General features: G+C 40.5%; 1 protein-coding gene across 1 annotated transcript; it reads left to right on the top strand.

Annotated features, from left to right (window-relative positions):
- The first annotated feature begins 233 nt into the window (after nt 1-233).
- LOC117516587 (wiskott-Aldrich syndrome protein family member 3-like) lies at nt 234-14,197 on the top strand. Its single transcript, XM_034177449.1, has 8 exons — nt 234-410; nt 4,243-4,377; nt 7,522-7,675; nt 9,297-9,414; nt 9,491-9,675; nt 11,004-11,225; nt 11,310-11,614; nt 13,716-14,197. Exons 1-8 carry the CDS (start codon nt 278-280, stop codon nt 13,871-13,873), a joined length of 1,410 nt encoding a protein of 469 aa, XP_034033340.1. The 5' UTR covers nt 234-277; the 3' UTR covers nt 13,874-14,197.
- Nucleotides 14,198-22,108: the final 7,911 nt, after the last annotated feature.

Genomic DNA, 22,108 nt, shown 5'->3' with positions numbered 1-22,108 from the left:
AGATATGCCTGGACAGAGGGCCTGTCAGCGAGTGCCTGGTGGCCAGGCTTGCCGTGGAGCCTGGCCGTGCACAGATGGCAAAGGCAAAATGGACTTTCCATCTCCACTTTCTGGGCTCACCACTTGCAGAGGGAACTACTGGGGTTTTGCCCGCTGTCCCATTGGTGGCAGTGAAAGTTGAGGGCCTCAACGGACCAGATCAGACTTGGTGATGACAGGTGTCTCCTGAGCTGTGTGTCTTCACAGCAGGTGCTGCCTGGAGATGTGAGAAGAGATCATGCCTCTGGTTAAAAGAAACATTGAGCCTCGGTACCTGTGTCACAGTGCAGTGCCTGATGGGATTGGCAGCGAGCTGGAATGTGTAACCAACAACACGCTGTCCGCCATCATCCGCCAGCTCAGCAGTCTGAGTAAGATTGCATTTACTTCTGTTCAGCAACGTTTGTTAATTTTTTACCTGTACAGGTATGTCAGTATGTCACACAAGCAAAATCTTCTGCAAAAATATGACTCTCAAGAACTGATCTTTTCTTGTTGCACTGACTGCATTTCTGTGAATGTTCATACTCCTGATGGAGAATGTGGGACGGATCACAGAGTATTTTCTGTGCTTGCCTATAGACAGATTGCTCATAGATGGGCTGAAGGGGAAGGTTTCTAGTCCTCTCCATAACCGTCATGGCAGTCTGCACCAGATGAGAAAACTTTGATTTTAACTGAACTGATAAGTTCCCATACCATGCTGCCATCCCATATCCAATGATGCTCTCCAACACTGCCCAATAAAATAAAAACATAACAAAAAAGTAAAAAATACAGTCTTTGCTGTAAACATGCACACAAATTATCAATATGGGTTTCCCAACTAAACAGATTATCTAAGTGAACACCTAGATATCTATAAGAGCTTACCTGATGGGTTTTTTTTTATCCTGACCTCTAGTAATACTGTGAGAAATCTTGGAGTCATTTTTGATCAGGATATGTCATTCAAAGCGCATATTAAACAAATATGGAGGACTGCTTTTTTGCATTTACGCAATATCTCTAAAATCAGAAAGGTCTTGTCTCAGAGTGATACTGAAAAACTAATTCATGCATTTATTTCCTCTAGGCTGGACTATTGTAATTCATTATTATCAGGTTGTCCTAAAAGTTCCCTAAAAAGCCTTCAGTTAATTCAAAATGATGCAGCTAGAGTACTGACGGGGACTAGAAGGAGAGAGCATATCTCACCCATATTGGCCTCTCTTCATTGGCTTCCTGATAATTCTAGAATAGAATTTAAAATTCTTCTTCTTACTTATAAGGTTTTGAATAATCAGGTCCCATCTTATCTTAGGGACCTCGTAGTACCATATCACCCCAATAGAGCGCTTCGCTCTCAGACTGCAGGCTTACTTGTAGTTCCTAGGGTTTGTAAGAGTAGAATGGGAGGCAGAGCCTTCAGCTTTCAGGCTCCTCTCCTGTGGAACCAGCTCCCAATTCAGATCAGGGAGACAGACACCCTCTCTACTTTTAAGATTAGGCTTAAAACTTTCCTTTTTGCTAAAGCTTATAGTTAGGGCTGGATCAAGTGACCCTGAACCATCCCTTAGTTATGCTGCTATAGACTTAGACTGCTGGGGGGTTCCCATGATGCACTGTTTCTTTCTCTTTTTGCTCTGTATGCACCACTCTGCATTTAATCATTAGTGATCGATCTCTGCTCCCCTCCACAGCATGTCTTTTTCCTGGTTCTCTCCCTCAGCCCCAACCAGTCCCAGCAGAAGACTGCCCCTCCCTGAGCCTGGTTCTGCTGGAGGTTTCTTCCTGTTAAAAGGGAGTTTTTCCTTCCCACTGTAGCCAAGTGCTTGCTCACAGGGGGTCGTTTTGACCGTTGGGGTTTTACATAATTATTGTATGGCCTTGCCTTACAATATAAAGCGCCTTGGGGCAACTGTTTGTTGTGATTTGGCGCTATATAAAAAAACTGATTGATTGATTGATTGATCATGAACTGGAGTCTGGTCCCCAACAGATTGAGGATCTAGAACAGGGGTGGGCAATCATGTGCCATGAAAGGCCGAAGCACTGCAGGTTTTCCTTGTTACCAGTCACCTCAGCAGGTGATTTCATTAATGTTCAAGTGTTTCAGCAGGTAATTTCTTTGACGATCAGGTGTTTATGTTCAAGGCAGAAGTCAGTAACCCACCTGCTGAGGTGATTGGTTGCAAGGAAAACCTGCAGTGTCTCAGCCCTCGTTGCCAGCCCCTGATCTAGAACCATCTTCTGTGTTTTATTTAGTTGAAAGATGCTGTGCACACAAATATTCTTACCATTGCATGAATGGAAAACACTGAAAAAAGATTGCATTTAGCTTCCTGGTATCATGGAAGTATTTTTACATACATGTAGTGGAGACATTCAATAGAGTGAAATGTATTTGCCAAAAATGCACGTTACATGACGTCACTCATACAATGGGACAAATAATGAATGTCAGGTGACATACAATCCACCAATCAAATGACAAGGATCTATAGGCATCATATAATGCAGGTTTTGTCAGATACTTTCCATGAATATGACAAGCTGAGCTTCTTCTGGGATCACTAAACTGGACAATCTCCACAAATATTACACAAGTAATGAATGTTTATGAGTTCAATGGTACGTTCCATCTTTCACCAAATTAAATATTCGTACAATTGAAAGAATAATAAAACATTTATTATTTGTTTTATATAATGGTGAAAATACATCCCTGTCATTTGATATTAAAAGGGACTTACATTTTGGTGTTCGTCACTGGTGCTTTGAAGTCAACAGTTAAAACACAAACTTTAAATAGGAGTCTAAAATTGGTCTCAGTCAGCTTGCACAAAACAGTTCTGACGATGTAGTCCGTGATGCTGTGCACTGATTTCGTGTACAGATTGGCATGTGTTTTTCTCACTCCAGCAAAAAATAGCATCAGGAATTTGTCCAGCTTTTCCTCCTAACTTCATCCTATCAGCTCTTCATGTCTCCAGACGACTTACAGCGTAGTGGAATTTTTGTGTGTGTGTGTGTGCGTGTGTTAGAAGAATTAGCACCGTCAATTAGCTGCTTCAAATCGTCATCCACCAGCAAAACAAACTCTGCCATGTTTAGTTAAACACCGTCGCCGGTAGTGTGAGCATGCACGGTGGTCGGGGCATGCAATAGTACATTTCATATAGTACCAAAATTGCATGCTAGAAAAGAACTATTGCACAGTAAATTAAACACAGCGGCAAATGGTACGAATAATCCATGTCATGTGACATACAACCCACCAATCAAATGACAAGGATCCATAAGTGGTTAAGGTGTTGGGCGGGCTTGAGTCCAGAAGATCATGGCATGGATTCAAATCCCTGCCTAACTGGAAAATCACTAAGGGCACTTGGGCAAGGCCTTTAATCCCCTATTGCTCCCGGTGTATAGTGAGCGCCTTGTATGGCAGCACCTTGACATCAGGGTGAATGTGAGGCATAATTGTAAAGCGCTTTGAGCGTCTGATGCAGATGGAAAAGCGCTATATAAATGCAGTCCATTTACCATTTTACCATTTACTATTGGTTCAATAAGAGATAGAGGTTTCTGATGTGAATTCAGTAAATCATGGAATTAAAAAAATTTAAATATTAATTATTTATTGTATTTTAAAAGAATTCTCATGCAAAAAGGGATCAGATCTCAGCTTGTGTCTCCCATACACCTTCTGTAAAACTGGCTGAAATTTCATGTCATCTTCTAAAGAAAATCCTGTGTGGGTAAAGGGAGCACCTGTGGGTTGTATGATTAGTGTGCTTGTGCGTGTACAAACACATGATGAGATTTAGTGAAGTTACAGGAGCTTAGAGCTAAAGCTTTGTGTCACAGAGGCAGATAAGAGCTTCAGTGGGTGGAAACACAAACAGAGATGGTCTAATGACGGCTTTATGGACCTGTTTGAACTGGGCCCATCATGTTTTGCTGTGCGGCATTCAATCGCTCAGTGCATAATCCCGCCATTGATTGAGAATTCACATCTGATTTAAGTGCACACAGCTGTAGATCAAAATATACAACAGATTATTGTCAAAATTCATATGGTTTTTTGCATGAGACAACCCATATTTTAAGCTCTGTTTTATCCGCAAGCACATTCAGGCGCCCAAATATTTATGAACTTTGAGTGATGTCACCTCTGTAAAAGCAAACATCTCCCACTTTTCTTTCCATTCATATCTACAGGTAAACATGCAGAGGATGTTTTCGGGGAGCTTTTTAATGAAGCCAACACTTTTTATGTGCGCGCAAACTCTCTCCAGGACCGCATTGACCGCTTAGCCATGAAAGTCACCCAGTTGGATTCTGGTGTGGAAGAGGGTAAACATTTTTGACAGATGCATGCTGGGGAACAGTGGATCAGAAATGTTGTTTTGTGGCAGCATAATCACATTATGCATAGGTTTAGGTCATTCTATTATGGATTTAATACAGCAAGTTATTATTTATAAGGCTGTGTTATTTATGTCCCCCAAGTGTAATTTACAGGTGTTTCAAAACGATTTTAAAATTTGAACACTGATTCACGGGGCAGAGTGAATCAACTTAGAATATAATAAAAAACACATGATTATAAAGATTTCTTCATAATTATTAAATATATGCTAATGCATATACAAACTATAATCCAGCAAACCAGCTATGTAATGTGTGAGTGTCTTATATAGTGATAAAAGTCCTTTAGAAACTATAAACTACTATAAATACAACAGTTCTGTTCAAACGTGAAAACATTTGTTTATATACATAAATTATAGAATTAATTCATGGAAAAATAAATGTATAAGCTTCAACAAGTAATATTTGTCATCCACTTGATACTGGGGCTTAGTAAATCACTTTCTAGACTGATTCACTGTGCCCTGGGTCCATGTGACACACATAAGTCATGTTACCAAATAGCTGATAGTCTGGAGAAGACATAACACATGCTCATCAGTTGGACAGGGTAGTCTTCTAACTAATAACTATTTTTTGGGGAGAAATAAATACAAAGACACTGACATCCACAAAATTTACTTTTGATAGGAAAAAACTGACTTTAGTTCTGCCACTTAGTTTTACCCTTAATGTACAACCCCAATTCCAGTGAAGTTGGGACATTGTGTAAAATGTAAATTAAAGCAGAATACAATGATTTGCAAATCCTCTTCAACCTATATTCAATTGAATACACCACAAAGACAAGATATTTAATGTTCAAACTGATAATCGTTATTGTTTTTGTGCAAATATTTGCTCATTTTGAAATGGATGCCTGCAACACATTACAAAAAAGTTGGGTCAGTGGTATGTTTAAATCAAATCAAATCAAATCAATTTTATTTATATAGCGCCAAATCACAACAAACAGTTGCCCCAAGGCGCTTTATATTGTAAGGCAAAGCCATACAATAATTACGGAAAAACCCCAACAGTCAAAACGACCCCCTGTGAGCAAGCACTTGGTGACAGTGGGGAGGAAAAACTCCCTTTTAACAGGAAGAAACCTCCAGCAGAACCAGGCTCAGGGAGGGGCAGTCTTCTGCTGGGACTGGTTGGGGCTGAGGGAGAGAACCAGGAAAAAGACACTGTGTTTACCACTGTGTTACATCACCTTTCCTTCTAACAACACTCAATAAGCGTTTGGGAACTGAGGACACTAATTGTTGAAGCTTTGTAGGTGGAATTCTTTCCCATTCTTGCTTGAAGTACAACTTCAGTTGTTCAACAGTCTGGGGTCTCCGTTGTCGTATGTTGCACTTCATAATGCGCCACACATTTTCAAGGGGCAACAGGTCTGGACTGCAGGCAGGCAGTCTACTACCCACACTCTTTTACTATGAAGCCACGCTGTTGTAACATGTGCAGAATGTGGCTTGGCATTGTCTTGCTGAAATAAGCAGGGACGTCCCTGAAAAAGATGTTGCTTGGATGGCAGCATGTGTTACTCCAAAACCTGGATGTACTTTTCAGCATTGATGGTGCCATCACAGATATGTAAGATGCCCATGTCATGGGCACTAACACACCCCCATACCATCACAGATGCTGGCTTTTGAACTTTGCTCTGGTCACAAACTGGATGGTCTTTTTCCTCTTTTGTCCGGAGGACACAATGTCCATGATTTCACAAAACAATTTGAAATATGGACTCATCACACCACAGCACACTTTTCCACTTTGCGTCTGTCCATTTCAAATGAGCTCGGGCCCAGAGAAGGCGGTGGCCTTTCTGGATATTGTTGATATATGGCTTTCGTTTTGCATGGCAGAGTTTTAACTTGCACTTGTAGATGTAGCTATGAACTGTGTTAACTGACAATGATTTTCTGAAGTATTCGTGAGCCCACACGGTAAGATCTTTTACACAATGATGTCAGTTTTTAATGCAGTGCCGCCTGAGGGATCAATCACAGGCATTCACTGTTGGTTTTCGGCCTTGTCGCTTACATGTATAAAGTTCCCCAGATTCTCTGAATCTTCTGATTATGTTATGGACTGTAGATGATGGAATCCCTAAATTCCTTGCAATTGAACATTGAGAAACATTGTTCTTAAACTGTTGGACTATTTTTTCATGCAGTTGTTCACAAAGTGGTGATCCTCGCCCCATCTTTGCTTGTGAACAGCTGAGCCTTTTGGAGATGCTCCTTTTATACCCAACCATGACACTCACCTGTTTCCAAACAGGTCCTCTTTGAGCATTCATCAACTTTCCCAGTCTTTTGTTGCCCTATCCCATATTTGTTGAAACGTGTTGCAGATATCCATTCCAAAATGAGCAAATATTTGCACAAAAACAATAAAGTTTATCAGTTTGAACATTAAATATCTTGTAAAAAAAGAAGAAATAACTGGTGCAGCACAGAAATAAGGGCAAAAAGTCTTTAATAAGGTGCTGAAAGGAAAAAAAATGTTCAAAGGGACTGACGTTTCGATGTGAGAGTCACATCTTCCTCAGAGTCCTGATGTGATTCTCACATCGAAACGTCAGTCCCTTTGAACATTTTTTTTCCTTTCAGCACCTTATTAAAGACTTTTTGCACTTATTTCTGTGCTGCACCAGTTATTTCTTCTTTTTTACAAATTGGTCCTGCCTGGTTGCACCAGATTTGTTTGTGCTGTGCAGAAGCGCGGTGAACTCTTTGTTTTTGCATTAAATATCTTGTCTTTGTGTTGTATTCAACTGAATATAGGTTGAAGAGGTTTTGCAAATCATTGTATTCTGTTTTTATTTACATTTTACACAACGTCCCAGTTTCATTGGAATTGGGGTTGTATCCAAAAACAAAACACTAATTTATAAGGGGGATGTCTCTATGCATAAAAATATGGCATAACTAATGCAAATATATATATAGTTTTGCAGATATAGCTACTGATTCACCGTGCCCCGGTTTCCCCTATGTAAGAATTGCTAGAATTCACAGGCTGTGAATTCAAAGTAAATCAAAAATGAAATTGTGTCATTTTGTTTTGTAGCCTCTCTTCATGACATAAATATGAGGAAGGCATTTAAAAGCTCTACCATCCAAGACCAGCAGGTTTTGTCCAAGAGCAGCACTCCAAGCTCACTGGCTGGGATGTACAGTAGCAGTGACAGACCACCTCCTCTTGGGGTGCTCTCTGCATACAGGTAACTAAATACAGGAAACTGAGTCTGAAAATACAAGATTTTGAATGGTCCATTTCCTGGTGGAGTTATGATGGAATTATTGAAACTGAGATGGGAGATTCTCAGCTTCATCATTTCACTGAAGTCTAAAGCCCCTTTCACACCGGGCCTGCATAGAGTTGCATTGTGCTGTGTACCAAATGCGCAGGAATGACTGTGTATGTTGCGCGCAGGAAGTTTGGCCCACCTCTTCTTCTTCTTGGAACAAGACTGTAAACTAATGTCTCAGGTGCCTTGTAACTTTGTGAATCAATGTCTCTCTTGCATCAAAGAGTCTGAGGTTAGAATGTGGATGAGGATTTAATTTCTTTGAAATGCAGAAAAAATGTCTTGAAATTTCAACAACACTTCTAATATAGTCCAACTTCCAAAGCTGCATGTGACCATTCTTGGATTTGTGCAATGGCTTTTGCGCATTGCTGGAAGTTATGTGCAGTATAAGACTTCTTGTATGTTCCAGGTTAACTTTGGCAAGTGGACCAATTCTGTAATTGCACTCAACAGGTTTTTTGTGTGTACTGTGAAGCTGCATTCAGTGAGGTCTTACCTCTAGTGTCACCTGCTGTTTTAGAGGATATTGCAATACAGGGAACGCTGTTTCAGGTATAAACTTCAGTCGAAATTAAGCATATGAAATGTAATACAACTGTGCATGTTGCTTTAAATCAGTGGTTGCCCAAATCTGCTCCTGGAGGGCACCTGCCCTGCATGTTTTTCCACTCCCCCTGCTCCACTCATTGCTAATTAACTCTGACAGGTGTTTTAAGCCAGGGAGGAACTGGGAAACACCAGACTTAAATAATCAGGTGTAAGGAGAGCAGGTAAAAATGGAAACATGCACAGAAGATGCCCTCTGTCAAAAAAATAATCACAGACGCCTTGCTTCAATTGAAGTCTTTATTAGCGTGGGAGCAGACAGAGATGACGCTTCTTCCTTCTGCTGAAGGCCCGTTAGAAACGTCAAACTTTTATACAGTTTACAAAGAACACGAAAGTTACCTAGCAACAGCCAGTTATATCTGAATGTCAGTTATCTGCCCAAGGCTCAAACCTTGAGGAGAGACATCTGGTCTTATCTTATTCCCCGAGGAGCGCGGCCTTTTGTTTTTTCACATTGAAAACCCTCAGCATTAAGTGGTCATACTTAAATGTAAAGTTAGCACAATATATATTCAGCATACATGATATCAATTAAAACAAAAACATTAATTAATTCAACATTCATTCATCGTGATAATAATGAAAAATAATAAAACATTAAAACTTTTCAACACCCTCCAGGAACAGATTTGGGCTGTTTTGCACATACAAAGAGCCATGTACCATACAGAGTGCAGAGTGGATCAGTGGACATGTTTCAGTGCATATTGGAGTCGAGCATCATCATCCATAACATACATCATAGATTTCTAACACACTTTCTTTCAGGCCTAAATTTTGCTTATGTTGCAGCTCAGTAGTTTGTACACGGTCAAAACTCTTGCCATATTCAGTTATTGGAGTCAAATGAAAACACGTGGGCACAATATGACCCCTTTAATGCATCTTATTTTATGTTTTTTTTTTTCTGATCTGACTGTAGAGAAGATTCCACCGATGCCATGAAGTTCTATTCAGACCCAACATACTTTTTTGAATTGTGGAAGGAGAAAATGCTTCAGGACACTGAGGACAAAAGGAAGGAACGGCGACGGCAAAGGGTGAGAGAATGCTTTATTCTGAAGACTGATTTCATTTTACATATATATCCACTCTGTTATTTGTTGTCCTCCCTAGGAGCAAAAGCGCAGCGTGGACAGCAGCACCCTTCACCGTGAGGTGAAGAAAGTGAGAAAAGCTAGAAACCGGAGACAAGAGTGGAACATGATGGCATTTGATAAAGAGCTTCGTCCAGATCACCGGCATCCCCCCTCGCTTCATCGAGGAGCATCATCTGAGGGCTCCCTCTCCCCAGACGGCAGGTGTGTACTTTGTAAAGAAAATATGAGGTGTCCAAACAATCCTAGTCCAACAGCATTGTCTTTTAATACTGTTAATATATATATTAATGCCACACTCTATAAAAATAAAAGAAATGCAAATAATTGTGATTTTTTTTAAGCAGCTTATAATAATAATAATAGTAATAATAATAACTAGTGTGTTGCCGTGGGGATCCATGGGCTCTAGTTTGGGTAGTGTTTATAAAATAGGTAGCTGACATATTTCAAGGGTGGTAATAAATTATGCAATGTTTCTGTAATGAGTTGGAATGGTGTGTGATTCCAGAATGTTTTTAAAGCCTTAGTCCTCAACAATTTTTAGAAGACGAACTCAACGCTAGTTACAATTATATTATGTACTTACACTGAACTTACTAAAAAAAAAAAAAATCACTCCCCACTCTCACACTTTTAATATAAAAATGATTTACCGCCCTCTGCTGGAATGGTGTGTGAGTCCAGAAAGTAGTTAGCAACATCCATTATTTAGTGTTGTTAGCTAATATCCATAGCTTCTCCAAAAATAGTTGTACTATCAGCATTTTTGCAGTATTCATCCTTGACACAAAATACATAAGCATACCAAACACCAAATGTCAGCTGTCCATAGTTTGTCCATAGCTGCTGTAAGCAGGTGCTTTTAATTTGATTAAAAAAAAAAAAGATGGTGGCAGAAGACAATTAAAACCACTACACATTTCAGTCATGGTACCAACATGAGATTTAATGCACTCATGGCAACAGCAGCATAACTAAACTGACTAAACCAATTGAACTACAAAAACACAATAAATCAAGAACTCTAACAACACTGTTAAACTAACATAAACCACAATAATAACATTTAAAACCCCGAACTCCATGGTGCATTGCAGCATGTTTACTGGTTACCTAAAATCAATCATTTTTCCAAAAATATTTGTCCTATCAACTTTCCTTTGTTGCAGCATTCATCCTTGACCCAAAATACATAAGTATGCTAAACTGCAAATGTCAGCACTCCACCAGTTTTTGCATGATCAAATCCACACACACAGAGATACGTGTATTTCTATAACGCATTCCAAGATAAAGGTCATAAAGTGTTTTACAAATGACAATAACATAATAAAACAAAGGAAAAAAGGCTTACAAAAATCTAGTACTTAACAAAACTGGATATAAAAACAAAATTCAAATTAGTATCAATATAAAAAATAAATCCATTTGAGGAAAAACAAAACAGTGTGTTTTCATAGGTCTTACTCACAGACTGCATTGTTCATTCTTGTGCCTGATAAACTGTCCGTGTTTGACTATTTTTTCAGGCCTGACCTCCTGGACTACCCCAGCGCTCCACTGCTCATGCATGCAGCTTGTAACTATGTGAAGCCTCATGAATACGTGGCTGGGAACGCACACCCATCACCACCCGTGGAGCATGAATACCACAGCATTGATGTCACCGACAAGCAAGGAGAGCACCCAGCAGGAGAGCGCCGATGCAAAGACAGAGGGAATGATTCAATACGTGCACCCACAGAGCAAACGTATGTTTAGTCAGCTGTCTCCACATAAATTAAAGGACAAATTAATGTAACATTAAACATGATCCTTGTTCTCCCCTTCCTCAGTTCTGCACCTTCACCTGCAGCCCCTGGACTGCACATCCCATCAGCTCAGACAGCCTTTGGTTTCCCACTGGGCACACTACCGCCAACACCCAATAACGGAGTTTTGCATGGAGGCCCAGGATACCCATATCCAGTTATGCCTCCTCCAGGTGCTTGCAATGCTCCTTCTCCCCCTGGTCCACCTCCTCCTCCTCTCCCTCCTCCTGCTGCACCCTCACATCGAGCAGGCTACAGTGAAGGAACTAGAATTGAAGCTCAACCTGGAAGAAATGCAAGAAGCGACCTGCTCTCTGCCATCCGCATGGGTGAGTTCTTGGAAGCCCACTTTGGAAAACCAGATCTGTGCTCTTTTGTGGGTTTTTTTTTTTTTTTTGAATACATAATATACGAGGTCTGTCAATAAAGTATAGGTCCTTTTTATTTTTTTCAAAAACTATATGGATTTCATTCATATGTTTTCACATCAGACATGCTTGAACCCTCGTGCGCATGCGTGAGTTTTTCCACGCCTGTCGGACGTCATTCGCCTGTGAGCACTCCTTGTGGGAGGAGTCGTCCAGCCCCTCATCGGAATTCCTTTGTCTGAGAAGTTGCTGAGAGACTGGCGCTTTGTTTGATCAAATTTTTTTCTAAACTTGTGAGACACATCGAAGTGGACACAGTTCGAAAAATTAAGCTGGTTTTCGGTGAAAATTTTAACGGCTGATGAGAGATTTTGAGGTGATACTGTCGCTTTAAGGACTTCCCACGGTGCGAGACGTCGCGCAGCGGTCCCAGGCGCCATTGTCAGCCTGTTTCAAGCTGAAAACCTCCACATTTCAGGCTTTATTGATCCAGGACGTCGTGAGAGAACACAGAAGTTTCAGAAGAAGTCGGTTTCAGCATTTTATCCGGATATTCCACTGTTAAAGGAGATTTTTTTTAATGAAAGACGTGCGGACGGATTGCAGCGTCGGCTCGCAGCTGCCGTGACGCTCCGCCACAGGAAAAACACCTCTGTTGGAAGCCTTAAGGACAAGTTGGAACATGTCCAGCTGTTAAACAATTTCTCATATACTCACTCCCAGTGTTGCCACAGTTACTTTGAAAAAGTAATCCAATTACTGATTACTGATTACTCCTTGAAAAAGTAACTTAGTTACTTTACTGATTACTCAATTGTAAAAGTAACTAAGTTAGATTACTAGTTACTTTTTTAGTTACTTTCCCCAGCTGCCGACAACAACCCATGTCAACATGACAATGATACCTGTTTTGCCAAAACTTACTTTATAGTCACCCTTTCTTGACTTCAATGAAAACAAATACTTGTTTTATAAAAAGTAAAATAAAGACCTCTTTCTTGACCTCATATTTAACTGTTGACAGCACTGTAACAGTAAAACTTGCAATTTCAAACCTACATTGTTTATAAATGTAACTATTAAATTCTAACATTTTTCTAACATTTAAATTCTCTAAACATTTTACTTGTCGAAATTATTATTATTTTAAGTAGTATTAGTAGTTGTAGTACAAAACGGCTTCAAAACTGGACCTTTAATCTAGGGGTGTTGTGAGGGGGGCACATCCCTCCCCCACGCCCCCATTCCATCTGGATTCGCCCCTGCTTTGGCGTTTGAGCACAAAGAATGGATAACATTTATTTATGCAGAAAACAGGACCAGATTTACAGGTAAGAAAGTTTTATTGCGTTTTCACATCATGTGGTCCTCAGAAAGAGAGTTTAGGTGCATTTGAGTGGAAAACAGTGTTAGTTGTTGACGCGTCGCGGAGGATCAGCTGTTTTTAACGAGACGATACAGAGGCTCAGCTCAGAATTCTAAATAAAGGAGGAAAAAAGTATAAAAATGTCTTTGTAAAGCTCAGTGCAGGTGTGCTGATCACCGCGCTTTAAGAAGTGAGGACGAGTCGAGCAGCTGCAAAAAAACGCGGATGAAAAGCTCACAGCTCACTGAAAGTGGGCAGTTCAGTCGAACCCCGACCTCCTGCCCACGGATCAAGTTTAATGGTGCTATCGACCCACAATGAAAAATAATAGTAACGCACAGTGACATGGAGAAGTAATTTTAATCTGATTACTGATTTGGAAAGATTAACGCGTTAGATTACTCGTTACTAAAAAAAAGTGGTCAGATTAGAGTAACGCGTTACCGGCATCACTGCTCACTCCACTGAAAGCCATCAAAAGCCGCCTGGATTTTACAAATGGTTATCAACACGGAGGTGTTTTTCCTGTGCTGCCGCACCGCACCGGCTGTGGAAAAACTCACGCATGTGCACGAGGGTTCAAGCATGTCTGACGTAAAAACATATGAATGAAATCCATACAGTTTTTGAAAAAAATAAAAAGGACCTATACTTTATTGACAGACCTCGTATATCTTCTGTGTTGACCCTCATTAGGCATCCAGCTAAAGAAAGTTCAAGAGCAGCAGGAGCAGCAGAACAGATGGGAGCCGGTGGGTAATGACGTGGCCACAATTCTGTCCCGTCGTGTCGCCGTGGAGTACAGCGACTCAGATGATGACTCTGAGCTGGAAGAAAATGAGTGGTCAGACTGACCTTAGTTGAGGTTTTGCTTCAGTGGCAACCAGTGTTGTATTCACAACTGACCAATTCTTCACAAACAAATCATTTTACATGAACAAAGGTAAACATGCTGGCTCCAAAGTATGAACTGAATTCACCGTCCATCACTCCCACTGAGTCTCCAGTGAAAATAAAGGAAACATGTTGACCTGCTGGAGAAAGTCATTATATTTGGCTCCATCTTGTGGACTCTAAGTGCTGATGGCTACACTGTTCCAAACAGGAACATAAATCAATTTTTTTTTTTCTCAGACCACCTGCATTATATTTTAAAAGTGATGAGTTGTTTATTTGATATATGCTAAATTTTTTTTCCCCACTGAGATACTGAGAATAAAGGATGTGATAAACTCACTCACTCTTCAATTGCTTAGTCCAATTAAGGGTCGCGGGGGGCTGGAGCCTATCCCAGCAGTCACAGAGCGTGAGGCGGGGTACACCCAGGGCAGGACGCCAGTCTATCACAGGGCCACAAACAAACACAGTCACACCCACTTGCACACCTACAGATAATTTAAAGATTCCAGTCCACCTAACCCGCATGTCTTTGGATGTGGGAGGAAACCGGAGCACCCGGAGGAAACCCACGCAAACACAGGGAGAACATGCAAACTCCACACAGAAAGGCCACAGGCGGGAACTGAACCCGCTGAGGCAACAGTGCTAACCACTAAGCCACTGTGCTGCCCAGGTGATAAACTACTACAAATAAAATGTCTTGTGTAAAATCACATTGCGCAGACTTAAAATATATTAAGTGGCAGTAATTATTTGTTCATATATTATTTACTGAGCATTTTAGCAACTTATCAGATATAATTTAAAGATATTCCTGTATCTGTACTGAATGTGCTCTTCCCAGTCTGTCAGTGTATCAGACATTCCAATTAACAGCTACCGCTAACATTGCTACCTGCAAAATGCTACTCCAGGTTCACAAATTTCACATTCCTCTGTTTTAAATTGTAACTGTACTCTTTTTTGCTGTAATATGTCTTTGTTTGTGACAGTAAAACTTTCTGTATGAGCAAAGAAAGTGTTCTATTTGCATTATTGACTGTTGCTAATGTCATTAGCCCAAATCAAAACAGATTCATCTCATTAGCTTAATTCAGTATGAAATGAAGTTTATTAAATTTATGTCATACTCAGTTAATTTCAAGGTGCTTACTCTGTAATTATAAAGCAGATGTGAAAAATACAACTAACTATAGACAAATCCTTGTTAGGGTTGCCAACTCTCTGAAAAATAAATAAGGGACACCTCACCGCCAGGGCCGACCGGCCGACTGACCATTGCCTTCACCCTTCCCAGCGTCTGTGTGAAACGATTTTTAACCATTTGACTGACTAATTGAAGAAAATAAGAACAACCCCAGGTTTCTTTTCAGCACTGTAGCCAGGCTGACAAAGAGTCAGAGCTCTATTCAATCAATCAACTTTTTTCTTGTATAGCACCAAATCACAACAAACAGTATTCCATTAACTTTAACTAGTAATGACTTCATGACTTTCTTTGCTAACAAAATTTTAACTATTAGAGAAAAAATTACTCATAACCATCCCAAAGACGTATCATTATCTTTGGCTGCTTTCAGTGATGCCGGTATTTGGTTAGACTCTTTCTCTCCGATTGTTCTGTCTGAGTTATTTTCATTAGTTACTTCATCCAAACCATCAACATGTTTATTAGACCCCATTCCTACCAGGCTGCTCAAGGAACCCCTACCATTATTTAATGCTTCGATCTTAAATATGATCAATCTATCTTTGTTAGTTGGCTATGTACCACAGGCTTTTAAGGTGGCAGTAATTAAACCATTACATAAAAAGCCATCACTTGACCCAGCTATCTTAGCTAATTATAGGCCAATCTCCAACCTTCCTTTTCTCTCAAAAATTCTTGAAAGGGTAGTTGTAAAACAGCTAACTGATCATCTGCAGAGGAATGGTCTATTTGAAGAGTTTCAGTCAGGTTTTAGAAGTCATCATAGTACAGAAACAGCATTAGTGAAGGTTACAAATGATCTTCTTATGGCCTCGGACAGTGGACTCATCTCTGTGCTTGTTCTGTTAGACCTCAGTGCTGCTTTTGATACTGTTGACCATAAAATTTTATTACAGAGATTAGAGCATGCCATAGGTATTAAAGGCACTGCGCTGCGGTGGTTTGAATCATATTTGTCTAATAGATTACAATTTGTTCATGTAAATGGGGAATCTTCTTCACAGACTAAAGTTAATTATGGAGTTCCACAAGGTTCTGTGCTAGGACCAATTTTATTCACTTTATACATGCTTCCCTTAGGCAGTATTATTAGACGGTATTGCTTAAATTTTCATTGTTACGCAGATGATACCCAGCTTTATCTATCCATGAAGCCAGAGGACACACACCAATTAGCTAAACTGCAGGATTGTCTTACAGACATAAAGACATGGATGACCTCTAATTTCCTGCTTTTAAACTCAGATAAAACTGAAGTTATTGTACTTGGCCCCACAAATCTTAGAAACATGGTGTCTAACCAGATCCTTACTCTGGATGGCATTACCCTGACCTCTAGTAATACTGTGAGAAATCTTGGAGTCATTTTTGATCAGGATATGTCATTCAAAGCGCATATTAAACAAATATGTAGGACTGCTTTTTTGCATTTACGCAATATCTCTAAAATCAGAAAGGTCTTGTCTCAGAGTGATGCTGAAAAACTAATTCATGCATTTATTTCCTCTAGGCTGGACTATTGTAATTCATTATTATCAGGTTGTCCTAAAAGTTCCCTAAAAAGCCTTCAGTTAATTCAAAATGCTGCAGCTAGAGTACTGACGGGGACTAGAAGGAGAGAGCATATCTCACCCATATTGGCCTCTCTTCATTGGCTTCCTGTTAATTCTAGAATAGAATTTAAAATTCTTCTTCTTACTTATAAGGTTTTGAATAATCAGGTCCCATCTTATCTTAGGGACCTCGTAGTACCATATCACCCCAATAGAGCGCTTCGCTCTCAGACTGCAGGCTTACTTGTAGTTCCTAGGGTTTGTAAGAGTAGAATGGGAGGCAGAGCCTTCAGCTTTCAGGCTCCTCTCCTGTGGAACCAGCTCCCAATTCAGATCAGGGAGACAGACACCCTCTCTACTTTTAAGATTAGGCTTAAAACTTTCCTTTTTGCTAAAGCTTATAGTTAGGGCTGGATCAGGTGACCCTGAACCATCCCTTAGTTATGCTGCTATAGACGTAGACTGCTGGGGGGTTCCCATGATGCACTGTTTCTTTCTCTTTTTGCTCTGTATGCACCACTCTGCATTTAATCATTAGTGATCGATCTCTGCTCCCCTCCACAGCATGTCTTTTTCCTGGTTCTCTCCCTCAGCCCCAACCAGTCCCAGCAGAAGACTGCCCCTCCCTGAGCCTGGTTCTGCTGGAGGTTTCTTCCTGTTAAAAGGGAGTTTTTCCTTCCCACTGTAGCCAAGTGCTTGCTCACAGGGGGTCGTTTTGACCGTTGGGGTTTTACATAATTATTGTATGGCCTTGCCTTACAATATAAAGCGCCTTGGGGAAACTGTTTGTTGTGATTTGGCGCTATATAAAAAAATTGATTGATTGATTGATTGACTTGACGAGCAGAGGTGGTGGACAAGTGGTTAATGTGCTTGGTTTCAGTTCAGAAGGTTCCGGGTTCAAATCCCACCCCTGCCACATTTCCACATGTAATGTGGAGTTGCGTCAGGAAGGGCATCCGGCGTAAAACTTGTGTAAACTTTGTACCAATTCAACATGCAGATCCACCTTGGGTTTGCTGTGGCGACCCCAAGTGCAAACAAGGGAGCAGCCAAAGGGACTTACCTACTGTTGACTTGACCCTGAATTTAGGTAGATGCATACATGCATTTGTTCTGATATGAACATGTGGAAAACAAATTATTATTTAGCAATTTATTTTTAGTGCAAAATAAATTTTCAATCACAATTTCAATATGAGCATTCTGTCTTCTTTAAAAATAAATCTCTGTAGTGTTATTGCTTAACTTAAATTGTATAAGTAAGTCCCTTCGGCTGCTCCCTTGTTTGCACTCGGGGTCGCCACAGCAAATCCAAGGTGGATCTGCATGTTGATTTGGCACAGGTTTTACGCCAGATGCCCTTCCTGACGCAACTCCACATTACATGGAGAAATGTGGCAGGGGTGGGATTTGAACCCTGAACCTTCCGAACTAAAACCAAGCGCATTAACCACTTGGCCACCACCCCTGCTCTTAACTTAAATTGTATAAATTAAAAAAAAAAAAATTAACAAAAAAAAACAATAGAAAATTAGCATCATCCAAAACAATGTAACAGTGCAAAACAATGTAACAGTGCACATTTACACATTTAGTGTAATAAAAAGTGCAAAAAATAAAGTCTGAAAAGTAAACAATACTGTTGTCGCACACCTTTTCCACCCAGCCATTTTCCTTTTCTCATTCGCCCCTGTATTTTTGCATTCTTTTTTGTTTGTTTGTTTTTTTTAGGAGGAGTAGTAACGACGTTACAGACATTGCTGTCCGTAGTGTCGGTGTCCGTATAGATATCAGCCATGCTGCTTTGTTATTGTCGTCCAGCGACCGTCGTCGGCTCATGACGTCGGTATCTTCTTGCGAGCAGATGTCCCTCGACCAATGAGATAAGAGTGATTCTGTATTGTCAACTCGTGTCTGTCAGCTCACTGGTGAAAAGCAGGAGAGAGGCTGGGATCAAATTTACCGTAAGTTTCCATATAAAGCGCCAGTCAATTCCATTGACATTTTACAGACTTTTTGATTCTCACAGAAATACGGGACAAACTGCGTCCCGTTTCAGGTCAATACGGAACGCACACTTTTATTTCCAAATAAGGGACGATTCCGTTTTTCAAGGGACGGTTGGCAACCCTAATCCTTGTAGATACTGGAGGCAATAAAAGCTGTAGTTATTATTTTGATCAGGGTTAATTCATTTACACTGTGGGCTATACAGTTACATACATCAAGAGCTAGCCAAGTACCAGTACTTACATGTTTAAAGTAATGCAATGACATTGTTTTACTGTATAACAAGAGCAATCTGAGATTTCTGACATCCCCCAATCTGGATCTGGATCACCTCCAAAATTCAGTAGAGTCTTCCATGCCCTAATATATATCTGTGGTGCGAATTTGGTGAGAATCCGTGACATAGTTTTGACATAATCCTGCTAACAGTCAGACAGACAAATATATAAACGCCAGTGATTTTATTACTTACTTGGTGGATGTAACCAGCTTCTTCAGTTTTGAAAAGAGAGATGTTTTAAACATGTGAAAGTAACTTTAAAAAAAAACCAATAAATGATGGTTTTAGTTGAGTGATTAAATAACTTAGAGGCCACATTAAAATAATTGTCTGATTTAGTCTTTACATCCAGTCAAAGGTTGTCACTGGCCAAATCTGGCCCTAGAGCCTTGGGTTTGCCATACGTGACCCATCTGAAAACAAAATGTATTGATGACTACTGGAAGTGTTTGCGTCAATGTCAGTTTGTTCAAAAGCTCAACTAGATAGTTGAGGTAATGTTATATGTATCCAGGAGAGGTCAGTAATACACCTGGTAGCTCGACTGAACATATAGTATCAGAAACTCTGAGACAACTGCCTAGTAATTCCAATTAGTTATTAGTTATTACTGTAATTAAGGAAAATAATCTTAATGGCAGGAAGAAAAGATAATTTCTTTCTAAACATGGAGGCTTAGTGGTTAGCACTGTTGCCTCACAGCAGGTAGGTTCTGGGGTTTTTTCCCACCTGTGGCCTTTCTGTGAGTTTGCATGTTCTCCCTGTGTTTGCATGGATTCCCTCCACATGCTCCCACATCCAAAGACATGCAGGTTTTGTGAAATGCAAACTTCAAATTGATGGTGTGAATGTTTATCAGTCTATATGTGGCCCTGTAATGGACTGGTGTCCTGACCAGGGTGTATCGCGCCTGTGCTGGGATAGGCTCCAGCCCCTCTCTGCCTCTTTATTGGAATAAGTGGTATAGGAAAAATAAACTTGGTTGATGAGGAGATTAAGTTAATATATTTATTATGAATTGTAATAATTCTGAGAATTTGTGGGATTCACCAATACGTTACTGGATTCATTCGCTATACAACCCCTGGCAAAAATTATGGAATCACCGGCCTTGGAGGATGTTCATTCAGTTGTTTAATTTTGTAGAAAAAAAGCAGATGACAGACATGACACAAAACTAAAGTCATTTCAAATGGCAACTTTCTGGCTTTAAGAAACACTATAAGAAATCAGGAAAAATAATTGTGGCAGTCAGTAATGGTTATTTTTTTAGACCAAGCAGAGGGAAAAAAATATGGACTCACTCAATTCTGAGGAATAAATTATGGAATCACCCTGTACATTTTCATCCCCAAAACTAACACCTGCATCAAATCAGATCTGCTCATTAGTCTGCATCTAAAAAGGAGTGATCACACCTTGGAGAGCTGTTGCACCAAGTGGACTGACATGAATCATGGCTCCAACATGAGAGAAGTCAGTTGAAACAAAGGAGAGGATTATCAAACTCTTAAAAGAGGGTAAATCATCACTCAATGTTGCAAAAGATGTTGGTTGTTCACAGTCAGCTGTGTCTAAACTCTGGACCAAATACAAACAACATGGGAAGGTTGTTAAAGGCAAACATACTGGTAGACCAAGGAAGACATCAAAGCGTCAAGACAGAAAACTTAAAGCAATATGTCTCAAAAATCGAAAATGCACAACAAAACAAATGAGGAATGAATGGGAGGAAACTGGAGTCAACGTCTGTGACCGAACTGTAAGAAACCGCCTAAAGGCAATGGGATTTACATACAGAAAAGCTAAACGAAAGCCATCATTAACAACTAAACAGAAAAAAACAAGGTTACAATGGGGTAAGGAAAAGCAATCGTGGACTGTGGATGACTGGATGAAAGTCATATTCAGTGATGAATCTCGAATCTGCATTGGGCAAGGTGATGATGCTGGAACTGTTGTGTGGGCCGCCAGAAGAGGAGGTACTGCTGGCCCACCACCAGAGGCGCCCTGCCTGAAGTGCGGGCTTCAGGCACGAGAGGGCGCTGCCGCCACAGACACAGCCGGGAGTGATAGCTGTTACTCATTATGTCCTGACAGCTGTCACTCATTCTTCATCATCCCACTCCATAAAACCCAGACGTCATCTCCACCTCATCGCTGAGATATCGTACTTCAATGGAGGTAATATCCTCAGCCTTTGTGGTAATTTTCTAAATCTATCTATTGTGAGTGTTTGCAGGAGTACCGGTCCTTAGTTTGTGGAGTGAGTGCAGGACGGCACTCTTTTCCTCTGAGGGATCACTGTAAATACATCAGCATATTGAGTGAGAGGTGGAGGTGGCATTCCCACCGTTATTGTTACTGGGTGTACACACACCCACACTTGACTGTCTTTGTTCTTTGCCAGCAGTACCAGATCCGACAGTCGGGGACGGTGATCACCTGGGAATTCGGGACTTGGCGGCTCCAGTATTCACCAGGTTCGGTGGCGGCGGAAATCGTGTGGTTCCGGCTCTTCTCAGGACAGACGTCTTCTATCCTCGAGCCTGCCCACACGTCACCTTTGTGGATTGACTGAAATCTTATTCTGAGATTGTCTGTATGTTCGTTGTGCTCCTTCACAACATTAAATTGTTCATTTTTGGCTCATCTATTGACCGTTCATTTCCGCCCCCTGTTGTGGGTCCGTGTCACTACACTTTCACAACAGGAACTTTTGTTTGGTGCCGTTCCAATGAGATTTATAAAGATGACTGCCTGAAGAGAACATCTAAATTTCCACAATCATTGATGTTATGGGGCTGCATGTCAGGTAAAGGCACTGGGGAGATGGCTGTCATTACATCATCAATAAATGCACAAGTTTACGTTGATATTTTGGACAATTGAAAGGATGTTTGGGGAAGATGAAATCATTTTTCAAGATGATAATGTATCTTGCCATAGAGCAAAAACTGCGAAAACATTCCTTGCAAAAAGACACATAGGGTCAATGTCAATGAGCAGATCTGATTTGATGCAGGTGATAGTTTGGGGGATGAAAAATTTACATGGTGATTCCATAATTTTTTCCTCAGAATTGAGTGATTCCATATTTTTTTCCTCTGCTTGGTCTAAAAAAGTAACCGTT

The sequence above is a fragment of the Thalassophryne amazonica genome, chromosome 9, assembly GCF_902500255.1.
Source record: "Thalassophryne amazonica chromosome 9, fThaAma1.1, whole genome shotgun sequence".
Lineage (NCBI taxonomy): Eukaryota > Metazoa > Chordata > Actinopteri > Batrachoidiformes > Batrachoididae > Thalassophryne > Thalassophryne amazonica.
This window is presented reverse-complemented; position numbering and strand designations above follow the sequence as displayed.

Excerpts from the sequence above, each read along its gene's own strand:
- LOC117516587 (XM_034177449.1), top strand. The coding sequence starts at position 278 with ATGCCTCTGGTTAAAAGAAACATTGAGCCTCGGTACCTGTGTCACAGT. Across the intron at positions 4,378-7,521 it reads GGATTCTGGTGTGGAAGAGG|CCTCTCTTCATGACATAAAT; the intron begins GTAAACATTTTT and ends TTTGTTTTGTAG. Across the intron at positions 11,226-11,309 it reads CGTGCACCCACAGAGCAAAC|TTCTGCACCTTCACCTGCAG; the intron begins GTATGTTTAGTC and ends CCCCTTCCTCAG.